Below are 20408 nucleotides of genomic sequence, written 5' to 3'. Positions count from 1 at the left end.
TGTGTACAGCTCACTGTGTACTCATAAAACTAACAGAGAAATAAGAAGGGCTCTGCACAGACTACTCTCAGCCTGAACTAAAAAGCACACGAATCGCACTGCTCAAGGGTAAAGTGCAATTTTCAAAGTCTCATAATTCAGCCAAATAAAAACAATGTTCACTGATGCACACAAAGGCACTTCTCAAGAAGGGTGATTTCCTTGCCAAATGATGTGTGATTTCTACACTGGCTGCCCTCCACACTAGAGCGGTAAGAAAATGGGAGCAAAAAAATATTTTTTTAAATAAAAAACAGGGCAAGTCTCTGCTGGGTTACCACACATGAAAGAAGTACGTTTTAAGGAGAGATCTGAATGAAGAGAGAGAGAGCATGTGGATACAAGGAAAGTAAGTCCTAAACAGAAGGGGAAATATAAGAAGTGACTGAGAGATGTGACTGGGAGAAGGGTACAACTCCAGGAGGCAGTGAGAATGGAGATCTAAGCAGGGGTATCACTATGCAGAGAGTCTTGAAATGGACAGGAAGAAGTTTATGTTTGGCACAAAGTTAAGGTACTCAAAGGACAATGAAGATGACACGATCAGTATGAAGGAAAGGAGGATATAAAGAAAAACCTTACTTTTCAAACTTGATTTGAGGTCTCCTTGGCTTGGAGGTACCATTTGGCAAAGAAGGCACCGGGAAAGGGTTTTTGCCATCTCCTGAAGGTCCCTGGGAAGTCATCATGCAGAGAAGAACTGGTCAAGGAATTTGTAATCAAAAGCAGTTTTAAAAGCTTTGGGTTTCCAAATTAAAAAAGAAAATGATTATTTAGTCTCAGAATATATTCTCTTTTCTCTCTCTCTCTCTCTCTTTTTTGTAGAGGAGGAGGAAACTTGCCTTCTTATATTACTGCTTGTAATCTTCAACACAACGTGAATTTTTCCTGAGGGGAAGAAATTAAGAAACAGGTTTCCCTTGCTACTGAAACTAGAGCTGTATTTAGCAGGACAATGACATAGTGAGCTAAGAGAGCACTAAGACTGATAACAACCCTGTTTTCTCAGTGAAGTCTGATACAAATAAAATCTACCCCATGTTATCCACTCAGACCCATTGCTAGCTTAACCTTGGGGTATGAGGCAACAGTAGCTGATTTTAAGTTACTTGCTGAAATTCCAGAAAAGCAGAGTTACAAAACAGACATTTGAAGCTGGCTAGAGCAACTGCCCACACACCCTCTAAAAACAAACAAATGAACAAAGCTCAGATTACATTTATCCATCCACATAAAAATGGCAACGTAACTGGGATTTTTATAACCTGAAAACATCCAGTTCTAGCCACAAGGCTCACCAGCTCTACTGTAGAACAATTTTAGAAATAATACATAGTAGCACAAACCCAGGTCCTATTCAATAACAGGGGCCTGCTTTTTAAAGGGAGTTCAAGTAAAAAAAAATATTTTTTTTAAACCGACTGATTTTGCATATGCAACTATTGTGCCTGCAAACGTGCCTGGTCAAAAACAAGGCCCTGACTGAAAATGTGGTCCTATCACCCAAGCACCATCTTTTACATTTGTTACTCCTCCTTATTATTTGCTTACTAGTAGGGTGAAGGCCGATGGGAAACTTTATGGAAAGCATCAAGTTAACTGCCTTTAACCGCACAGGTCACCGAGGGCCTGTTACAAAGTCCAGTGAAGCCAACAGAAAGACTCCGATTGACTTCACTGGGCTTTGGCTCAGGTCCCTGCTGCACAACAGAAGTTGCTGGATAACTTAAGTCTCGACCAGCAGATGTCCTGCCTCAAAGGCATTTTTTTTTGGAACAGCAAAATCTTAGAAGGTAATATAAATAACTTAAAAACTTAGGCCAAAGTAGTGCATTTTGTAAATGAGCAAGTAAAATTAGCAAACGTACTGAAAAAGCAAAGACGCTACAGCACAATCTCTGCTTTATTTTGTTATCTGGGGTTTTAACATACAAATCATTGCAAACAACAAACAAGTAGGCTACTTTGTAATAAACAATGATGTCTTAAGAAGAAAAGGAGGACTTGTGGCACCTTAGAGACTAACCGATTTATTTGAGCATAAGCTTTCGTGAGTAATCAGAAACCTCACACCCTAGTCTCTGCTTTTCTACCAGGGGAGAGCATGCTGATTTTTGGTCAGCAAGATTTTGCTAGACAGACTCACAGGAACCAAGAAAAAACAAAACAAAACAAAACACTGTCTAAAAACCCATAGCGTCACTCATTCACATGCCTTGTCCTTTAAAAACATGAAGGAAAAGAGAATAATGTTGCGGAAGGAAATTGTAGAACACTCACTGCTAGAATGAAAAGCTCTGCCATTAACAACTTACACCTAGTTTGTTGCTTTTAGAATGTTCAGAATGCTTCCCCTCCGCTCTCCTGTGCTTGGAGGATGAAGAATCCTTGTGGTTGCTCTTGCTCTTGGCAGTGCGGTTATTTGTGGCAGGCAGCTGGCTGCAGGTGCTGCTCTCACCCTTGTGTCTCTTTTGTGCCATCTTGGCTGGCTTCTGGGCAGGCTGCGCAGTAGACATTGGTGGCAGAGGTGGTGGTAGCAGGAGCTCTTTCTTCAGTGTCTCGCATGGAAATTTGGATACTCTGGAGATGGAAAATGAACTTACCATTTAGGGCGTTCATGGTATATAATACAGTGCTTTAAAAAAATAGTGAATTACATGGTGTAATGATTCTGTTTATTCAGCTGATGACTCTGGAAATGTGAGATGACGAATTAAAAAAGAATCCATTAAAAGCAAGAGGAAACTTTAGGGACTTTCTGGAGATTTAGAAAACTTGTCCTCAACTGTCAACAACATGCAGGAAAATCATATTTGAAGCAGCAATAAAGACAAAATTTCAGGTTTGTTATCAGAGGAAAATGTTACAGCTAAATGACTTGGGATTTAAGAAGAGCAAACATAAGAACGTACAAATGGCCATACTGAGTCAGACCAAAGGTCCATCTAGCCCAGCATCCTGTCTTCCGACAGCGGCCAATGCCAGGTGCCCCAGAGGGAATGAACAGAACAGGTAATCATCAAGTGATTCATCCTATCGCCCATTCCCAGCTTCTGGCAAAGAGAGGCTAGCGTCACCATCTCTGCCCATCCTGGCTAATAACCATTGATGGACCTATCCTCCATGAATTTATCTTGTTCTTCAGAATTCTATCCTGTTATAGTCTTGGCCTTCACAACACCCTGCAACATAGCCACCTTCCCATTTCTTCCTTCTTCGTGGATTTATGAGAGACTAGAATCTCTGAGAAAGGACATCGGGAACGGTGCAAGCTACCACAGCACGTTGTTTTTTCAAAGTGGCTTACCACAGCACTGGCCTTCTTCCTTATTTTGCAGAATGCATTCTCTGTCCCTAACATCAGATAGAGTTCCTCATTACCTCAGATCATATCCTTTCATTAAATTAAGCGGAAGTGAAGACTAGCCAGTTAAATTAGCTTGCACAGAACTGCTGAAATAGAGACCACTGTTCAAGGGACAGGGACTTACCAGTTTTGGTCTGTAGTTAGAGAATGAGGTTACTACTAGTGCTAGTTTGGAACTTTTGGACAAAACATTTTTCCATTGCAAAATGAGAGGGGGGGGGGGGTTTGACTCTGTACCCTGATGGTCAGAGCACTCACCTAGAATGTGACACCCTGGTTGAAGTTCCTGCCCTGAATCAGGCATTAGGTCTGATTATAGGCCATTCTGAGGTGTTGTGTTTTTGTTTTTCATGAGGTTTCATTTTCATCCCAATGTGAATGGACACAAATATCAGAGACTTTTTGGAAAACAGAATTCTTATCTTTGGGCCAGCCCTAGTTACAATCAGTTTGCAGCGTCTCTCATCATCGCAGGCCAGATTTAAAACCAGTGAACTTTGGAAGCTGTGTACCTCATCTGTAAACCTCACTTAACTGGCCACTACCTTTGCAGCTTCTTTGGGTTGCCAAAATGGTATAAGGCATCTGGAGTGGAACAGGGAATCTGGCCCCATGATCTTTAATGACTGGAGTCCAAAAGAAAACACCAAAATAAATGAAAAACCAACCCATTCGACTATCTCCTTCAGGAGACGAGACAAGTTGTGGCCTTGTACCATGCCCTAAAGCAGAAGTCCTCAAACTGTGGGTTGAGACCCCAAAGTGAGTCATGATCCCGTTTTAATGGGGTCACCAGGGCTGGTGTTAGACTTACTGGGGCCCAGGGCCGAAGCCTGAGCCCCATCGCCCAGGGCCCAATCCCAGGGTGGCAGGGCTCAGGTTGCAGGCCCCCAACCTGGGGCTGAAGCCCTTGGGCTTCAGTTTTGGGCCCCCCACCCTGGCTGGGATAGCAGGGCTCAGGTGGGCTCAAGTTTTTGATCCCCCCTCCTGGGGTTGTGTAGTAATTTTTGTTGTCAGCAGGGGGTCGTGGTGCAATGAAGCTTGAGAATCTCTGCCCTAAAGAAACTCCAGCTCTTGTTGGGCCCAAGGCAGAAGCACATTCCAGAACCGAAGGCCTTCCACTAATAATGCCCTGCTGCGAACACCCAGACATTTAAACGTAGGGACTGTCAGCGCAAAGACCTCACCCAATATCAGTTGCCTTAGTGTTTTCCCTGCAGAGAAGCTGTCTGCTCAGATAGCTAGACCCAAGCCATGAAGACATTTATAGACTGAAGTCAATTACTTTTGGTTCAATTCAAAGTAATAGGACACCACTTCAGCTGGTGCAGATCTGGTTTTATAGGCCCCCTCCAGCTGATGCAGCCAAGCAGATGGGTAGCTGCAGGCTGTATTAGTTGTAGCCTACAAGTCATCTACACTCATGCAAAGTGCATTGCAACCATTGCATTGAGGCATTACAAAGGCATGGATAACTTTGGCAAATCTAAGAGAAACGTTGCAGCTATACTGCCAGATGCTGAGGAAAGACGACATTTTTGGATACTAATGCCAGCTGGAACTCTCAAGGTACAAGACACACCCCAGAATTGTGAATGTTTTGGATAAAAGATGGACCAACTGCCCTAATAATGGAAGTAGGAACAAATTCCAAACCAAAAAGCACATCTGTTCTCTGGATAAGGTTTTTGCTAGTCTACTCTCATCCAAGTCCCGATCTTGGCAATGCACTGAGAAAAGGAGGGACACTGCACTATCTGGGTGTGATTAAAGCCAGAAAGTTGCATGTCATCTGCGTACGGAAGACAGCACAGGCCACATCTTCCCATTCTCTCCTCAGCAGCCTCACATATGCAAAGGGTGACAGAACAGAGCCCTTCAGAACCCACAAGCCACTTAGAACACATGTTCAGTCATCCAACACCACCAACTGTGACCTCTCGGACGGGAAAGAGTAGGACTACTCAAAATAGACACGGTCTACCCAGCTAGGTTCTGTAGGCAAGTTGCCAAAACCACATGGTTAGCAGTATCAAAGACGGCTGACAGACCTAATTGTATCAGCAGTAACACCCGATTTTTGTCCATCATTAGGTGATCACCACTAACAAGACAACTGTGGCCTCCATATCAGAACCAAGCCAAAAACCAGAGACATCAAGGAAATCCGAGGCTGCTAGATGACCAAGTTCTTTATCACAACCTTCACAATATTCTTCTAAGCAAGAAAAGTTAGACAAGGTAGCACAATTAGGTGAGCCACTTATGCCCTGATCCAAAAAAGCACTGAAGCACAAACTTAACTTTAAACATGTTCATAGTTCCATAGAAATCATGTGCTTAAAGTTAAGCGTGTGCTTAAGTGCTTTGCTTGACTGGAGTCTTAGAGTGCAAAGACAGTTCATAGCATGCCAGAAGCCTCTCCTCTAAGGACAGAGCTATTGGTCAATCAGGGGACTGGCAATCACAGCTTCTGGGTTCTCTGTCCTGCTGTACCTGCTAACTCTCATGTGTGATCTTGAGTAAGTAACTTCATTGCTTTCTGCCTCAGTAAAATGGGTTCCATGCCATCCTACTTCACAGAGGGTTTATGTGCCTTAATTGTTTGTAAAGCACTGCAATCCTGATTTTAAAAAACTGCTCTGAGTAGGAGTATAAAGTCTGCATGCACAGCTTCCAAAAAATAAAAATGATTGCTCAGGCGGAAAGGTGATGGGAAGGAACCAGGAGAGCAAGGAAAAGAAACAAAAAACAGCCCGATATATCCCAAAGGGCTCAAATCCAGATTTTAAAGGTATGTGCATATGTTGTTGGCAGCAAGTTGTAAAGATAAATTTGCACCGTATTGTATTTCAGATAGCATATACAGCACATTAAGCAATACCATCCTCGCAGGGAGACAAGGGGAAGCCACTCCTCACCAATACCTTTTTTTTAAAAAGAGCTCAAGTTCACGCTTTTTTCTGGCATCTTTATACTCACTTCATTTTACTGGCGTCTCTGTAACTTGAAGACAACGATTTGGTTTCTTTCTCCAACTTGAGTTTCTTCTTATCAGTCTCTTTCTCCGCTTCTCCCTGTTGAAAGCAAATCACCACCACTTAGACTCTACATACACATGTAAAAGTGCAGGCCAACATAGCTAAATTTGATTTCCTAATGTTAAAAGAAAAATACTAAAAATCCCAACATGCAAATCCAGATCACAGCTGATTAATCTAAACTTCAGCTTCCTTGAAAAGAATTCCCAATGACATGAGATTGATTCTGGTGGATGGAGTGGAAATACTTCCTTCCCCCCCCCCCCGTGCCGCAAAAGAAAAAGGTAAAATATTTTCTGACTCATGCTTGTGACAGCAAGTATTTCTAAATCGGCTCTTGGTGTTTTGTTGCTAATGAATATGAATCATACACAGCAATATAAAGCATATAAAAATTCCTTCCAGCTATGTCATCAATGGTAAGGGATTGTATTTTGTGATATGCCTCACTTGCCAAAAAGGAAAATAAAGCACACGGAAGAGTTAAACCACACAGATTGTCCCAAGGTCATTTCAACAGGAATAAGATACAGGGAGAAACTGGGGGAAAAAAAATGTTTGGAATAATTATCCATATGCTCTAAAAAAAAATACCAGCTTCTCAGGCAAAGAGATACACAGACAGAGCTGGTTAAATAAGATTTTAAAAATGTATTACAAGATCTGTGGTAATCATGTGTGTATATTTGTTGAATTATCAAGGGTGAAAAACTTAAAAACTATTTTAATATGGAAATACTGCAAAATTTGAATGAGTTAATCAATCTGCCCTGCCCACATAGCAGTTGGTACTAACCAAACGCATGTGAAGATTCTCTCTAAAAAGATGAGGGCATCACCTCATAAAGGGCTCAGTGCTGTGAGGTACCAATTGCCCTCAACTCTCATTGACTTCAAAAGGTATGCAATACCTCACAGGATTGGACATTTTATGAGTTGATGGCCCGTTTTTTTTTGTTTGTTTTTAAAGAGCATCTCTTTAGATCACCAAGCTCCCAGTCTGTCAAACTCCTTAACTGAGAAACTGGGGTAGCGCACAGAGCCACCTGGCCGCACCTTGGAGCCGGAGTGGGGACATGTTTCCGGGCGCTGCTTGCAGTAAGCGCCACCCGGAGCCCTCAACCCTGAGCCTGCCCCACACCCCAATCCCCTGCCACAGCCCTGATCCCCCTCCCGCCCTCCGAACCCCTCATTCCCAGCCCCACTCCAGAGCCCTCACCTGCCTGTGCCCCAACAGCCTGCCCCATCTCTGATTCCCCTCCTGCCCTCTGAACCCATTGGTCCCAGCCCGGAGCACCTTCCTGCACCCAAAACCCCTCATCCCAGAGCTCTCACCCCCGCCACTCTGAACTCCTCATTTCTGGCCTCACCACAGAGCCCACACCCCCAGCCGGAGCCCTCACCCCCTCCCACACCGCTACCCCCAATTTCATGAGCATTCATGGCCCGCCATACAATTTCCATACCCTGATGTGGCCCTCAGGCCAAAATGTTTGCCCACCTCTTCTGTAGAGGCTTGTGCAATTCCCCCAGCAAGCCAGTGAAAGTTAATTTTTCAACCTGGCCCCAATAAATCCAGCAAAAAATTGCAAAAGGCCAATTTTTTTTTTCTTTACATAAATTAATTAGTCTCCTCTCCCTGAAGGTGTTCTTGAGAGTCAAGTCACTCATCTCTCTGCTCTCCTGGGGACAGAGCAGAAAAGACAGACTTACCTTTCAAAACTGGAGTTCTCTCTCACTTCCCCACAGTACAGATTTCTGGGTTCTCAAGTTTTTCCACCATTCCTTAGCAAAATAGGGGAAAGTGCCCTGTGTTCGATGGCCCCTTCCTCTCAAAAAAGAGTAGCTAATTCTCTTCCCAACAGCATAAAAATACTGCTATTCTCCCTCCAGTTGAGAGCAAATAATCTGGTGTTTCCTGAATAGTTAGGAAGAGCTGGGAATAGGCCCTGATGTAGCCATGATGAGTATACTCACCATGTGGACTCACTGTGCATATTGTAATGTACTGACTGTGTATATATGACATTATCCTCTAGGAGCGGGCACTCAGAGGAGTTAAAGGACCTACTGCTACTTCAGCTGAAGGAGCTGTCCTTGAGCTCAAGTGACAGAAGCATTTCCTTTTGTATTGAAGGACTAGGTTTTCAGTCCCAGCTCTGCAGATTAACTGTGTATTTTATATATCAATTGTTTCTTTTATCTGCAGCACACAGATTCTTTCCAGTATTTCAGAGCAGGTTATAGAGCAGAAGTACCATACTAAGGGTTAACTTTCTCTGTGCTTTTTAGGCCCCTACAGCTGCGACTATAGTTGTCAGAGAACACTTCAATTCACTTAACAAAGAAAATAGGTCTCCTTTTGAACAGACCAGCCCAGAAGAAGTTGGGCCCGAGGCTGGGTCTACACTCAGATTTTGTACTGGTATAATCATTTCAGTTAGAGGTATGATTTCTTTCCCCCAAATAAATATACAACTACAAATCCTAATATGGATGCAGTTATACCAGTATAAAGATTTGGTATGGGTGTAGCTATTCCTTTCCTATACAGAAATAAGCCACAGCAGTATTAGCATCTTTATACCAGTATAACTGCATCCTTGGGTGGGGCTTTGCCAGGGGGAGGGTATTGTAGAGTAGAACCTCAGAGTTACGAACTGACCGATCAACCTTATTTGGAACCAGAAGTACGCAATCAGGCAGCAGGAGACCAAATAAAGCAAGTACAGTACAGTACTGTGTTAAACGGAAACTACTAAAAAAATAAAGGGAAAGATTTGACAAGATTTAAAAAAAAAAAGATTTGACAAGGTAAGGAAACTCTCTGTGCTTGTTTCATTTAAATTAAGATGGTTAAAATCAGACTTTTTCTTCTGCATAGTAAAATTTCAAATCTGTATTAAGTCAATGTTCAGTTGTAAACTTTTAAAAGAACCACCATAACATTTTGTTCAGCTTTATGAACATTTCAGAGTTACTAACAACCTCCATTCCTGAAGTCTCTGTAACTCTGAGGTTCTACTATACTGCTTTATACAACTTGTGTGTGCAAACAAGGCCTAAGACACCCATCTCTGTTGAAGTGGAAGAGTTCTCACTGAGGGCATCCCTACAAGCAGGAGACAGAGGTACTCTCCTGCAACTGATATTGAATGGGTTATACAGATGAATGCACAGCAAGGGAAGCATTTCAAATACCATGCTCCTTGTAGCAAAAAAGGCACCGTAGCCTCCTCCACTTACAAGTGTTGCTTTGGCTAAATTCAATTAATTGAAAGAGGGAGAAATCCAGAGAAACATTAGCAAAACCAGAGATTACATATTCCTAGAGCTGGTTGAAATTTTTTAACTAGAAAGATTTTATTTTCTGAAAAATGGCCTTTTTTGACAACACAAGATTTTGCTAAAAGCTTTCTGAATATTTTGTGACTTTTTAAAAAACAAGAACATTCCTGAACAGTTATTGATATTAATAATTTGCTGAACTGGTTTTTAATAAATAAAAATATTTAATAACTGGTTTGATAATAAAATTTTAATTTAAATTTGATTATTTGAGGGAGGGGATGAAAAACATGAAATGTTATTAAAATTTCTCCCTCACCTCCACATTCCTTGCCAATTGAATAACACTGCTACCATTGCAAGAATGCTCCTCTCCCTCTCACCTTTCTCTTTTTGAGAGACTTGTTAGGAGTTTCTGTGCTTTTCTTTTCCAAATCCTGCTTCCTCGCACTTGGGAGCTCTTTACCATCAAGTTTCTTCTGGCGACTCCCTTTCCCAGGTGGCTGTGGAATTCTTGAAAGGAGACACAGCTCAATTTTAACCACAAGAGCATGAGGGACTGGGAAATCCCTCAGGGGCGATAACAACGTCTTATCCCTGATAGGCAAGAGAAGTTTGTCTCTATGGAAGTCCTCTCTGACCACAATGGCAGGCTTTTTGCCACTAGTCCTGGTGGGGGTGGCGGGCTTCTGGATTTGAGCTACAGGGCTGAGAGGGAAATGTTCTGGGGCACCACCAACCACAATGTCTTTCACAGGCTTAGGGTCCAAAAATGCTTTCGTAATGGCTTGGTGTGAGCTCTTGTGCTTTTTCTTTTCCAAGGGCTCTTGCACTGTTGGTTTCAATTCTTTTTTATCTCTGGATTTTGGCCTCCCTTTCGTTTTTACTTTGGGCTTGTCTCTGGAAGACTGGTCTTTAATCCCATATGGACCAGGCTCACTTTCCACTTTAAGGCTTCCCCTGTGAGCCTCTTGCAGTGGGGCCTTGCTGGGCTTCTTGGTACCAACTGTGAGCCTCTGAGAGGGCTCCTCGGTGCGCGTGGGAGACTTCTGGCAGGTCCGTTTGCTAGGAAGGTGTACCCCCTGGGGAGCCCTGGTTATTTTGCTTGAGTTTTTGGGGTGCAACTCATTTGATTCAGAACGTTCATGAGAGCTGCTGCTGCTGCTGCTTTTCCCTTGACCCTTGCTCTCCTGATGACCAGGCCTATGGACAACTTCACTGGGATTCTCATTTGATGCTGCTGGTTGGTTCACCTTGGTTAGCCAGTTGTCCAGCTGCCATTTATTTGACGTTGGTGGGTCAGGCTGTAAAGAAAAAAAGTTTTATGGGAGTTATCTCTATGGATTATTCTGATGCCTGACATATTAGATGCTATCAAAACCCATTAAATTTTACCCCTACTAGTAAAGATATAGGAAATATAAGAACTTAAGAGAGAGGACACACTGAGAAGCTTTTGAACAACATCAAAACAAAAAGTCCTCTCTTTTTGCATAGGGATAATCTGACTATTCATATCAGACTCCTGATCTCAGACAAGCTTCACCTTTGTATCAGTAAGAGACCTTTCATTCTCCATAGAAGTTTGGCCTTGGGTTGCCCTGTGCCAGAAGCAAACATTGTTGGCTGATTACCCAGTGCTGCTGACCCAATGTGAGTTAGGATAGTGACTGTGAAATGTAACTCGCTTGTATCTTTAAAGCACTCTTCAGCTACAATGAAAGTTATTTCCCACCCCTCTTAGGGCACCTAGAGCTATTTTGTATCTATGGACTGGAATTGAGGTTAGAGTGAAAGATAGTGGGGGGAAAAGCTTTGATGTGGGAATGTATGTCAGAAACTGCAAATGAAGGGAATTATCGCTACAGGCCCACTCTAAACTCTTCTGCTGCCAAATGACCTTCAGGTGCATTCCAGCAGCTGGGAATCCACAGAGCACAGAGATGGCCCCAGCCATGTTCCTTTTTTTCCAGCCATGCCCTTACACCAGAGAATAGCAGTCCTGGAGGATTCCCCTAGACTAGGCAGTCCTCACTAGCCAGATTCCCTGGGTTTAAGTCTGATTTGTACTGGGGAATACGTCTTCACTGCAAACACACACAAAAAGGTGAGTTTTCAACTCAAGTTAGCTAACTTGCAGATTTATTATGAGTTAGTAGATAGTATTAACCCCCCAGGCTCTGCTGTAGTGTTTGACTCAACCTGCTAACTACAACTGCCTTGTCCTCACTAACATTTTAGCTTGCGTAAAGATTTTTTTTTTTTTTTTGCAGTGAAGACTTCACTTGAGACTTGGATCCGTAAGTGTAAGAGTGTACCCAGATTGCTGGGTTCTGTTTGATTCTTTATACGCTTCCCTGCTACTGCCAGCTGTTATTTGTGGTTTGTGCTTTCCTACATGTTTTCATTGCCTAACACCACCTTACGGGGGAAGTCCCGGATGACTGGAAAAAGGCTAATGTAGTGCCAATCTTTAAAAAAGGGAAGAAGGAGGATCCAGGGAACTACAGGCCAGTCAGCCTCACCTCAGTCCCTGGAAAAATCATGGAGCAGGTCCTCAAAGAATCAATCCTGAAGCACTTGCATGAGAGGAAAGTGATCAGGAACAGCCAGCATGGATTCACCAAGGGAAGGTCATGCCTGACTAATCTAATTGCCTTTTATGATGAGATTACTGGTTCTGTGGATGAAGGGAAAGCAGTGGATGTATTGTTTCTTGACTTTAGCAAAGCTTTTGACACGGTCTCCCACAGTATTCTTGTCAGCAAGTTAAGGAAGTATGGGCTGGATGAATGCACTATAAGGTGGGTAGAAAGCTGGCTAGATTGTCGGGCTCAACGGGTAGTGATCAATGGCTCCATGTCTAGTTGGCAGCCGGTATCAAGTGGAGTGCCCCAAGGGTCGGTCCTGGGGCTGGTTTTGTTCAATATCTTCATAAATGATCTGGAGGATGGTGTGGATTGCACTCTCAGCAAATTTGCGGATGATACTAAACTGGGAGGAGTGGTAGATACGCTGGAGGGGAGGGATAGGATACAGAAGGACCTAGACAAATTGGAGGATTGGGCCAAAAGAAATCTGATGAGGTTCAATAAGGATAAGTGCAGGGTCCTGCACTTAGGATGGAAGAATCCAATGCACCGCTACAGACTAGGGACCGAATGGCTAGGCAGCAGTTCTGCAGAAAAGGACCTAGGGGTGACAGTGGACGAGAAGCTGGATATGAGTCAGCAGTGTGCCCTTGTTGCCAAGAAGGCCAATGGCATTTTGGGATGTATAAGTAGGGGCATAGCGAGCAGATCGAGGGACGTGATCGTTCCCCTCTATTCGTTATTGGTGAGGCCTCATCTGGAGTAGTGTGTCCAGTTTTGGGCCCCACACTACAAGAAGGATGTGGATAAATTGGAGAGAGTCCAGCGAAGGGCAACAAAAATGATTAGGGGTCTAGAACACATGACTTATGAGGAGAGGCTGAGGGAGCTGGGATTGTTTAGCCTGCAGAAGAGAAGAATGAGGGGGGATTTGATAGCTGCTTTCAACTACCTGAAAGGGGGTTCCAAAGAGGATGGCTCTAGACTGTTCTCAATGGTAGCAGATGACAGAACGAGGAGTAATGGTCTCAAGTTGCAGTGGGGGAGGTTTAGATTGGATATTAGGAAAAACTTTTTCACTAAGAGGGTGGTGAAACACTGGAATGCGTTACCTAGGGAGGTGGTAGAATCTCCTTCCTTAGAGGTTTTTAAGGTCAGGCTTGACAAAGCCCTGGCTGGGATGATTTAACTGGGAATTGGTCCTGCTTCGAGCAGGGGGTTGGACTAGATGACCTTCAGGGGTCCCTTCCAACCCTGATATTCTATGATTCTATGATACTCAAGGTGGTAAGAGACCATAAAATAAGAAAGCAACGACTCTCAACAGGTCTTTAAGCAATCGCTTTTGTCTGTGATGAAGTTTTCTATATGTATTCAGTAAGTGAAATGTACAAACAGCCTTGCTCTCAGTTTACTTCAGGAGCTGCTGAAAGGATGAACTATAGCAAGAAAAGGACATAACATTTAATGGAAATTATCTGGTTAGTTCTTCTCCTTTCCCATCACCTAGTAATCTCAAGACAAGACAGCTAGGTTTATATATAGGAACAAAAGCATAACACTTATTTCCTTCAAATAGCACCTGAATTTTATCTGAACTTTACTCAAATGAAATCTGCAATCACACAAATTGGTGTATGTTGGGAATGGGGTGGAGAAGTATTTGTTTTTCAAGATTCCCGTGTCTTCTGTGCCAATAAACCTCAGTTTTGCCCAAATAATCTCCCTATATGTGTGCTCCTACACTTGTAATAGGAGAAAAAATTAGATTACAGGGTGCAAGAGGGCTGGGAAGAACAGAAGAAAATGTAAATTGCTATACCCTGACTGATGCATAAAGTGCTGCTGAATCTGCATGTATGATCAGAAATGTAGCCATGGGATACCATTTTACACCATTCTGTTAATTTGGAAACATTTTGTAGGTTCCCTCTTTCCCCCACTACACCACTGACGGAGAGATACAGTGTTTCAATGACATGTTGCACATAGCACAGCAATGCGCCTAACGCTTAACAGGGACTTGGAAAATATATTTTAATTTTGGAAGCAATCTGAAAAATGCCTCTGGTCTTGATTATGAAACTATGAAGCATTATCTTGAGTTCTGTTAGCTAACTTTCCCAACTAGGTCAATAAGGCCTCCAAAGCACCAGTAGGGCAGAAAAGCAAGCCAAACTCAACAGCAGTGAGTCCAGGCACATTCCAGTGGAGACTTCCCACAGGTCTGATCATTTCAAACGAAATCTAAGAGAGAGGTTTCACCTCATCAAACGCAGCTGCCATTCGATTTCAGAAGGAAATGCACTGTTCTAAGAAAGAACAACCTTGCTTTAAATAGCAAAAAACTGGTTTCACAATAAAACAGCTCTCAAATAAAGGATCCATAATAATTACATACACAAAGATGAGCCTGAAACATTGAAGTCAAACACTGACCCAAACTACTGGAAAGTTTGGATGCTGGAGGTTTGGGTCTGGCCCATTTCTAGGGGGAATACTGCAGGCCATACTTGAAATGGGGAAGAGAGCACCAATCATGCAAGGATTTTGAAACATTCTTTCCGAAGCCCAATTATCCTGTGACCAAGGCCTATTTGACTTTCAGAGCTTGTTAAACAGCAAGTGAGAAAGTTCACGGAAATGGCGTGGGGATTAAAAGAACCTGCATATAGAAGAGGATGACATTTTATCCCAAGGCTGCTTCCCTGTAACTATTGTGGCATTAGCTGAGTGAGGAGTCAGAAGCGGTAAGCTTGGTTAAGCCTCGCTACCTCCCTTGCATTCATCACACAGTACCTCAGACGTAGAAGTTCTCGGTGGCTCGTTCGCTTCGCTGTCGCTCGAACTGCTCTCACTCTCTGAATCTGAAGAGCTGTCTGAGTCACTGGTGCTCCCTGACTCCGCACTGCTGGAATGTGCTGATGCCGCACTCTCGGGCTGCGATTGTGAGGCACTGCAAGGCCATCAGGAGATAAAATTAGAAAGCAGCATGGGTGAAAGTTTTATATTTTCATTGACATGGCAACATTTGGAATTAAAACAACTTACATTTTGGCACTGGTGAGAAGGCAAAGAATTCATTACCATACCATAAAAGAAAGGTAATGACTCAAAATAAACCCTCCCCTGAGCCAGATGAACTTGTGAGCAAAGTTTCACCTGGTACTATAACAGGTTGGGAAGCTCTATTTATATGGCAAAAATAAAAACGGTCACTGAGATTTTTCAAGTCTAGGTTTTCGAAAGACCAATACTCAATGGGACTGACAGATGCCAGTTAAATAGCTAAAAAAGTATGAGAGAAAATTAGTTTTCCTGAAAAGGTTTTACACACACACACACACACTCTCACTCTTCACTGTATTTGCCTCCTTTGGTTTCCATTTCATCAGAAGCATTATTTAGTTAAACTGCCATGCTAAAGTGGCATATTACCCCCAGAACACCCATCCCTTCAGAGCTCACTTCTGAAGTCTGCCTAAAACAGAAATGTACTAAGTTCAGTGGGAGTTGGGACTTACAAGCACAATGCATGTTTTGGAAAGGGGTTAAAAATAAAAATCACAGTATTAACCTAAGAAAACTCCCACGTCAACACCGATACATTTGCATGAGTTGCAGTCAGTTTTCTTGCTGATCCAGAGACTCATACTGACAGAAAGCTACATTTTAAGTGCTCTTCCAGAAGCAAATTGATTATCACTGCCCAAAATCGTCATGCCCTTCTGCAAGGCTGACTTTGTAGACCATTATTCTTTGCTTGAAGAATATAGTTAACAGGCCAAAAATGTGGTCTATATTTAAGCTGTCTCCATTTGGAAGGGTTCTGAGCTTTTTTAAAAAAAATCATATGCCCATTCATTCCACCTTGAACACTGCTGCTGACTAGCTGCTTAAAAGATTGTATCAGCAATGCTCAGCTGTCATATCAGGAGGAGCTGAAGCAACTTGAAGTCTAGTTTACCCCTTTGCTGTACTTTGCATATGCAACTGTTTCTGGCTTCTTAGTGACTTAAAATCAGACATACACATTACTTGCCAATGTGGTATTGCCTATAACACCAGCTCAAGTAGGAACCTAAAACACATTGGCCTATGGGGGCAGGAAGAGTTAGAGGTGTAAACCCTTGACCTATTTATCCAGCCTCAAGACAAAAGGAAATTTTGCTTTCAGTTTAAAAAAAAAAATTAAGGCCAATTTTCAGACCTATATCAATGTTAGACACACAAGTCCAAATTGAGGCATCTAAATAAGTAGACTGATTTTCAGTGGTGCTGAGCACCTCTCATCTCTCGCTGAGTCTATGACAGCTGCAGGTGCAAATTTTTGAAAAAAAGTCAAATCAATTAATTAGGTGCTTTAACAGTAGGCACTCGGGCCCAAGTTCTCAATCCTTACAGCTGCAAAGATGACCTTACAGGCATAGCCTCCTCTCCTCCTTCCCCCCCATCACCTCCTCCCCAAACGCTGTATTAGCCTAAAACAGCAGTTTGTGAAGAGATTAGAAATGCCTCTATTCATCCCAGCTGAATGTTAATTCTGAAACTCTTAATGATGAGTGTTGAGTTTCAAAAGCACAAATGGTAAAAAAAGAAAAATATCAAATGAGAGTTAGGCAGATGACTCGTTTGTGCTTTTGGAAATCTCCCTAAAACCCCTCAAATAATATAAATGCATTACTGCATGTGTATTTATCATATGCAGTTACTGCAACTATGCACACAAACTGAGCAAAATGCACATGCAAGTGGCAAAGTAAGACAAATAGACAAATAGTGGAGGTCCTGAAAATGCCATCTTTGCCCCACTGAAAACAGTAAAAACTCTAATAACTAAAAGGTCTGTTATTTCATAAGGACCATGTTTCTACTCTTGACCTCAGTGCAAACCTCCTATTATTATCCACAGGAGATCCATTGGGGACTGAGGGTACCATTTGGCTCTAACAACTTTATAGCTTTGGTCCACTGACCAAAATGAAAAATTTAATTCAGCTCTTTCCATAGCTTGAGCTTGATTCACTTGTGTTATACATTGCATACATGCATATAGATACATATATCTATCTCAAAGAGCACACGAGGACAACACTCTACATTCTCATAACTTTCCGTATCAGATGAGTTTCTCCTCTGACTTGCATAATCACTTTAATTAGCTGTCTTTTGACCAATTACTTTTACACTACACTAGAACAAAAACAGCAACCAGATTAATTTACATTTATTAAAGGTTTCGAATATTTCTTGACTTCAGTGAAAGCTATCAGAAGAGCGTGAGCAAACAGAAATGGACCTCGAAACATCAGCTAAACCTGGCTAAGCACCACAACCAATGAATTAAACTTCCAGAATACGCTAGTCAGTCAGTCAGTACTTTTCCCTTTGCCTTCTAACTCGCTCGCTCATTCATCTGTACAAAGTGCTACGGGCCAGGTCCTCAGCTGGGGCATGTCAGCAAAGCTGCTTGGTTTAATTCCATGGAGCTGCTCCACTTCACACCAACTGAGGATCTTCAAAAATCAAAATAACCTCCATCCTCCCCCATTCACTGCTGTGTACAAAGTATCAGGCACATTCTTCTTCCTGTTGCTCTAGTTAGTAGTTCTGGAACAAACAGTACCTTGGAGGAGCAGATGAGGGAGGTGGCTTTTCAGAGACCTAAGTATTTGAACAAAGAAAGAGGGGAGGGGGGGAAGGTTAGGTTAAAGAGCTTAAAACAATAGTACAGATCACACCGATTTAAAGGGATTTCTGTGCGTGTAGTATAATATAAAATGTTATACTGACCCGATCATCATCACTGTCTTCACTATCGCTGAGCTGGAGGTCATCTCGTAGCATTCTGAAAGACCAAAAAAAAAAAAAAGAAGAAGAAGAAGAAAGAGGGACATATAGATGGATATGCTTTAAAAAGGCAGACTAAGAACAAAACCTGATCATTCCGAAGTCGCGTGTCTCGTTCTGATCCCATACTTCAAAAAAAATTGGGATTTTGTTCCAAGATTTAAAACATTCTAGTATTAAATGCCATTATTACCTAAATAGACTATAATACATTACCTAGCTCTTCCACCTTACACATCTCAAAGTATTTACAAGGGAGGTCAGTAGCATTGTACCCATATCACAGATGAGGAAATTGAGGCACAGAGGAGAAGTGACTTGTCCAAGGTCAGCCAGCAAGCCATTGGCAGAGCTAGGCAAGTGCTCTATCCACTAGGCCATGATGCTTCCTGACAGAATAGGAAAGTTTTTTGCAGGCACTAGAAGCAATGTATGGGCATTCACATTGTTTTTCTTGGATTACGATTACTTCCATTATCACATAAGTTCTCTTTTTGCAACTGAAGCCTCTAACTCAAGAATGCCTAAACCAATGCCAAGTTCAAGCTGAAACCCCCCCCCACCGCAATCTTCTTCCTCCTTTACGTAACAGGATGTCATGCTCCCGCACATCACACTAGGAAACATAATATTTAGTGCAATAAAGAGAAATACTAACAAATTCTGCTCTGATGTCACTGGGAGCAGAGAATGTGCAACAGAATTTGGTCATAACTTATTCACAAATATGTAGATGACTATCAGAGTAGGACTCTTCCAGTTGTCTCAGAGCATTAGGAAGAAAACAGTGCCTTGAAAAGGGGCAGCAAAAAATAGCTTGAGTCCCACTGCGTTTTTTTTTTCTTCTTTCTGATGTATGAAGGCAGCCTGAAAGTCTACTGACCAAAAAAATCCTCCTAACTCAAAAAACTAGAAATGCAAGTCTTAGATACCCAGAGAACTAGTGACATGATATTTCAAAAGAGAAGAGACTTAAAGCTAAGGGACTGAGAGGGAAAGGAATTTTTATTCAGACAGTTTAAAAAGCATCCTTTGTTTTAAATCCCTGTTCAAACTAATGCTGAATGATCATTTGGGAAAAATGATTGCTCTGTTAACACATCAACACCCCCAGCTCTTTAAGGTGTGAGAACTCAGAGTAAATTTCTCTGGGACCCCCAGGAAGTCCTCCAGCAAAACCAGGGAAATATAGACTTGACATTCCTGATATTTTTCAACCAAGTTTTGAAAAATCCTGTCAGGCCTTCATTTTAGTTTGTACAGAGCCTAGCACAATGTGATCCTGGTCCATGACAATGTCTCTCCTAGGTGCTACATTGATACAAATTATAAATTAGAATAAAAGGGGGCAAACAAGTCCAACTTCTAAAAAAAATCTTTGTAGGTCACCTTTAAAGACTTTAAGCAGTTCGATATTAAGATGCTGTGAACACACTACAGTAAAGCTTAAATAAACTGAGCAATTTCTTCTTTTCAGATACCATCCCCCTCATTTAGACAAATAAGCAAGATGTAATCTTACATTTACAAAATGCCCTTCATACCAAAGCATTCAGGCAAGCACAGATACATACACACTTTCACAAATCATTTCTAAACCACTGAAATATGACCAACTGGGCTGTGGAACTTGGCTGCTGAAGTGGTGAATCCCAAATCCAAATGAAACTGCAGGAGAAATTGCCTTGTCAGCCAGATAAGATCTATTTTAACAGTGAAGCAGCAACTGGCAGTCATGGTGGAACAGTAAACCATGATTCCTCTCAGAGCGCATGAGGTTTTTCAAGCACCAAACTAAATTACCATAATTCTAACAGTACTGAGAAAAGCTACATCTTTCTCTTAAATGTATGAGCATGTTGCTGCCATTAACAGTAATGGGGAATTATGCATAGGGAATGAACAGGGAATAGACGCAAGTGATAGTTTTGAAGGTTTTGTTTATTTGTGTTGCTTGTTCTGCTTTTACAGTTTCCTTTAAAAAGGGTGCTAACAAATCACCCTTCTCCACTCTTTCGGCATAAAACACAAGCCCCTTCAGTTACACCACGGGAAAGTACAGTTAGTTTTCAGGAGTCAGGAAATAGGATTAAAGAAAACCCCTCCAAAACCATTTTTGCACTTCTGGAAGCTAAGCCACCTTTCTAGGACATCTCCCAGCCAAGTCAAGCAAGCTATCTGAGTACCTGAAAAGCTACTGTATTAAAGATTAAACTTCCTGCAATCCCTACA

General features: G+C 42.2%; 1 protein-coding gene across 6 annotated transcripts in view; it reads right to left on the bottom strand.

The window, feature by feature from the left end:
• The window catches only part of AFF1 (ALF transcription elongation factor 1), a 169114-nt gene that overhangs the window by 20929 nt on the left and 127777 nt on the right, over window positions 1–20408 (bottom strand). For all 6 annotated transcript variants that reach the window (XM_048848174.2, XM_048848176.2, XM_075127501.1 and 3 more), the window contains 7 exons: window positions 18120–18174; window positions 17953–17990; window positions 15126–15282; window positions 10119–11039; window positions 6389–6483; window positions 2355–2619; window positions 622–713 (listed from right to left, as the gene is read on the bottom strand). In XM_048848174.2, the coding sequence (XP_048704131.1) occupies window positions 622–713; window positions 2355–2619; window positions 6389–6483; window positions 10119–11039; window positions 15126–15282; window positions 17953–17990; window positions 18120–18174 (1623 nt within the window). The remainder of the gene's footprint in view (window positions 1–621; window positions 714–2354; window positions 2620–6388; window positions 6484–10118; window positions 11040–15125; window positions 15283–17952; window positions 17991–18119; window positions 18175–20408) is intronic.

The sequence above is a fragment of the Caretta caretta genome, chromosome 4 (genome assembly GCF_965140235.1).
Source record: "Caretta caretta isolate rCarCar2 chromosome 4, rCarCar1.hap1, whole genome shotgun sequence".
Classification (NCBI taxonomy): Eukaryota; Metazoa; Chordata; order Testudines; family Cheloniidae; genus Caretta; species Caretta caretta.
This window is presented reverse-complemented; position numbering and strand designations above follow the sequence as displayed.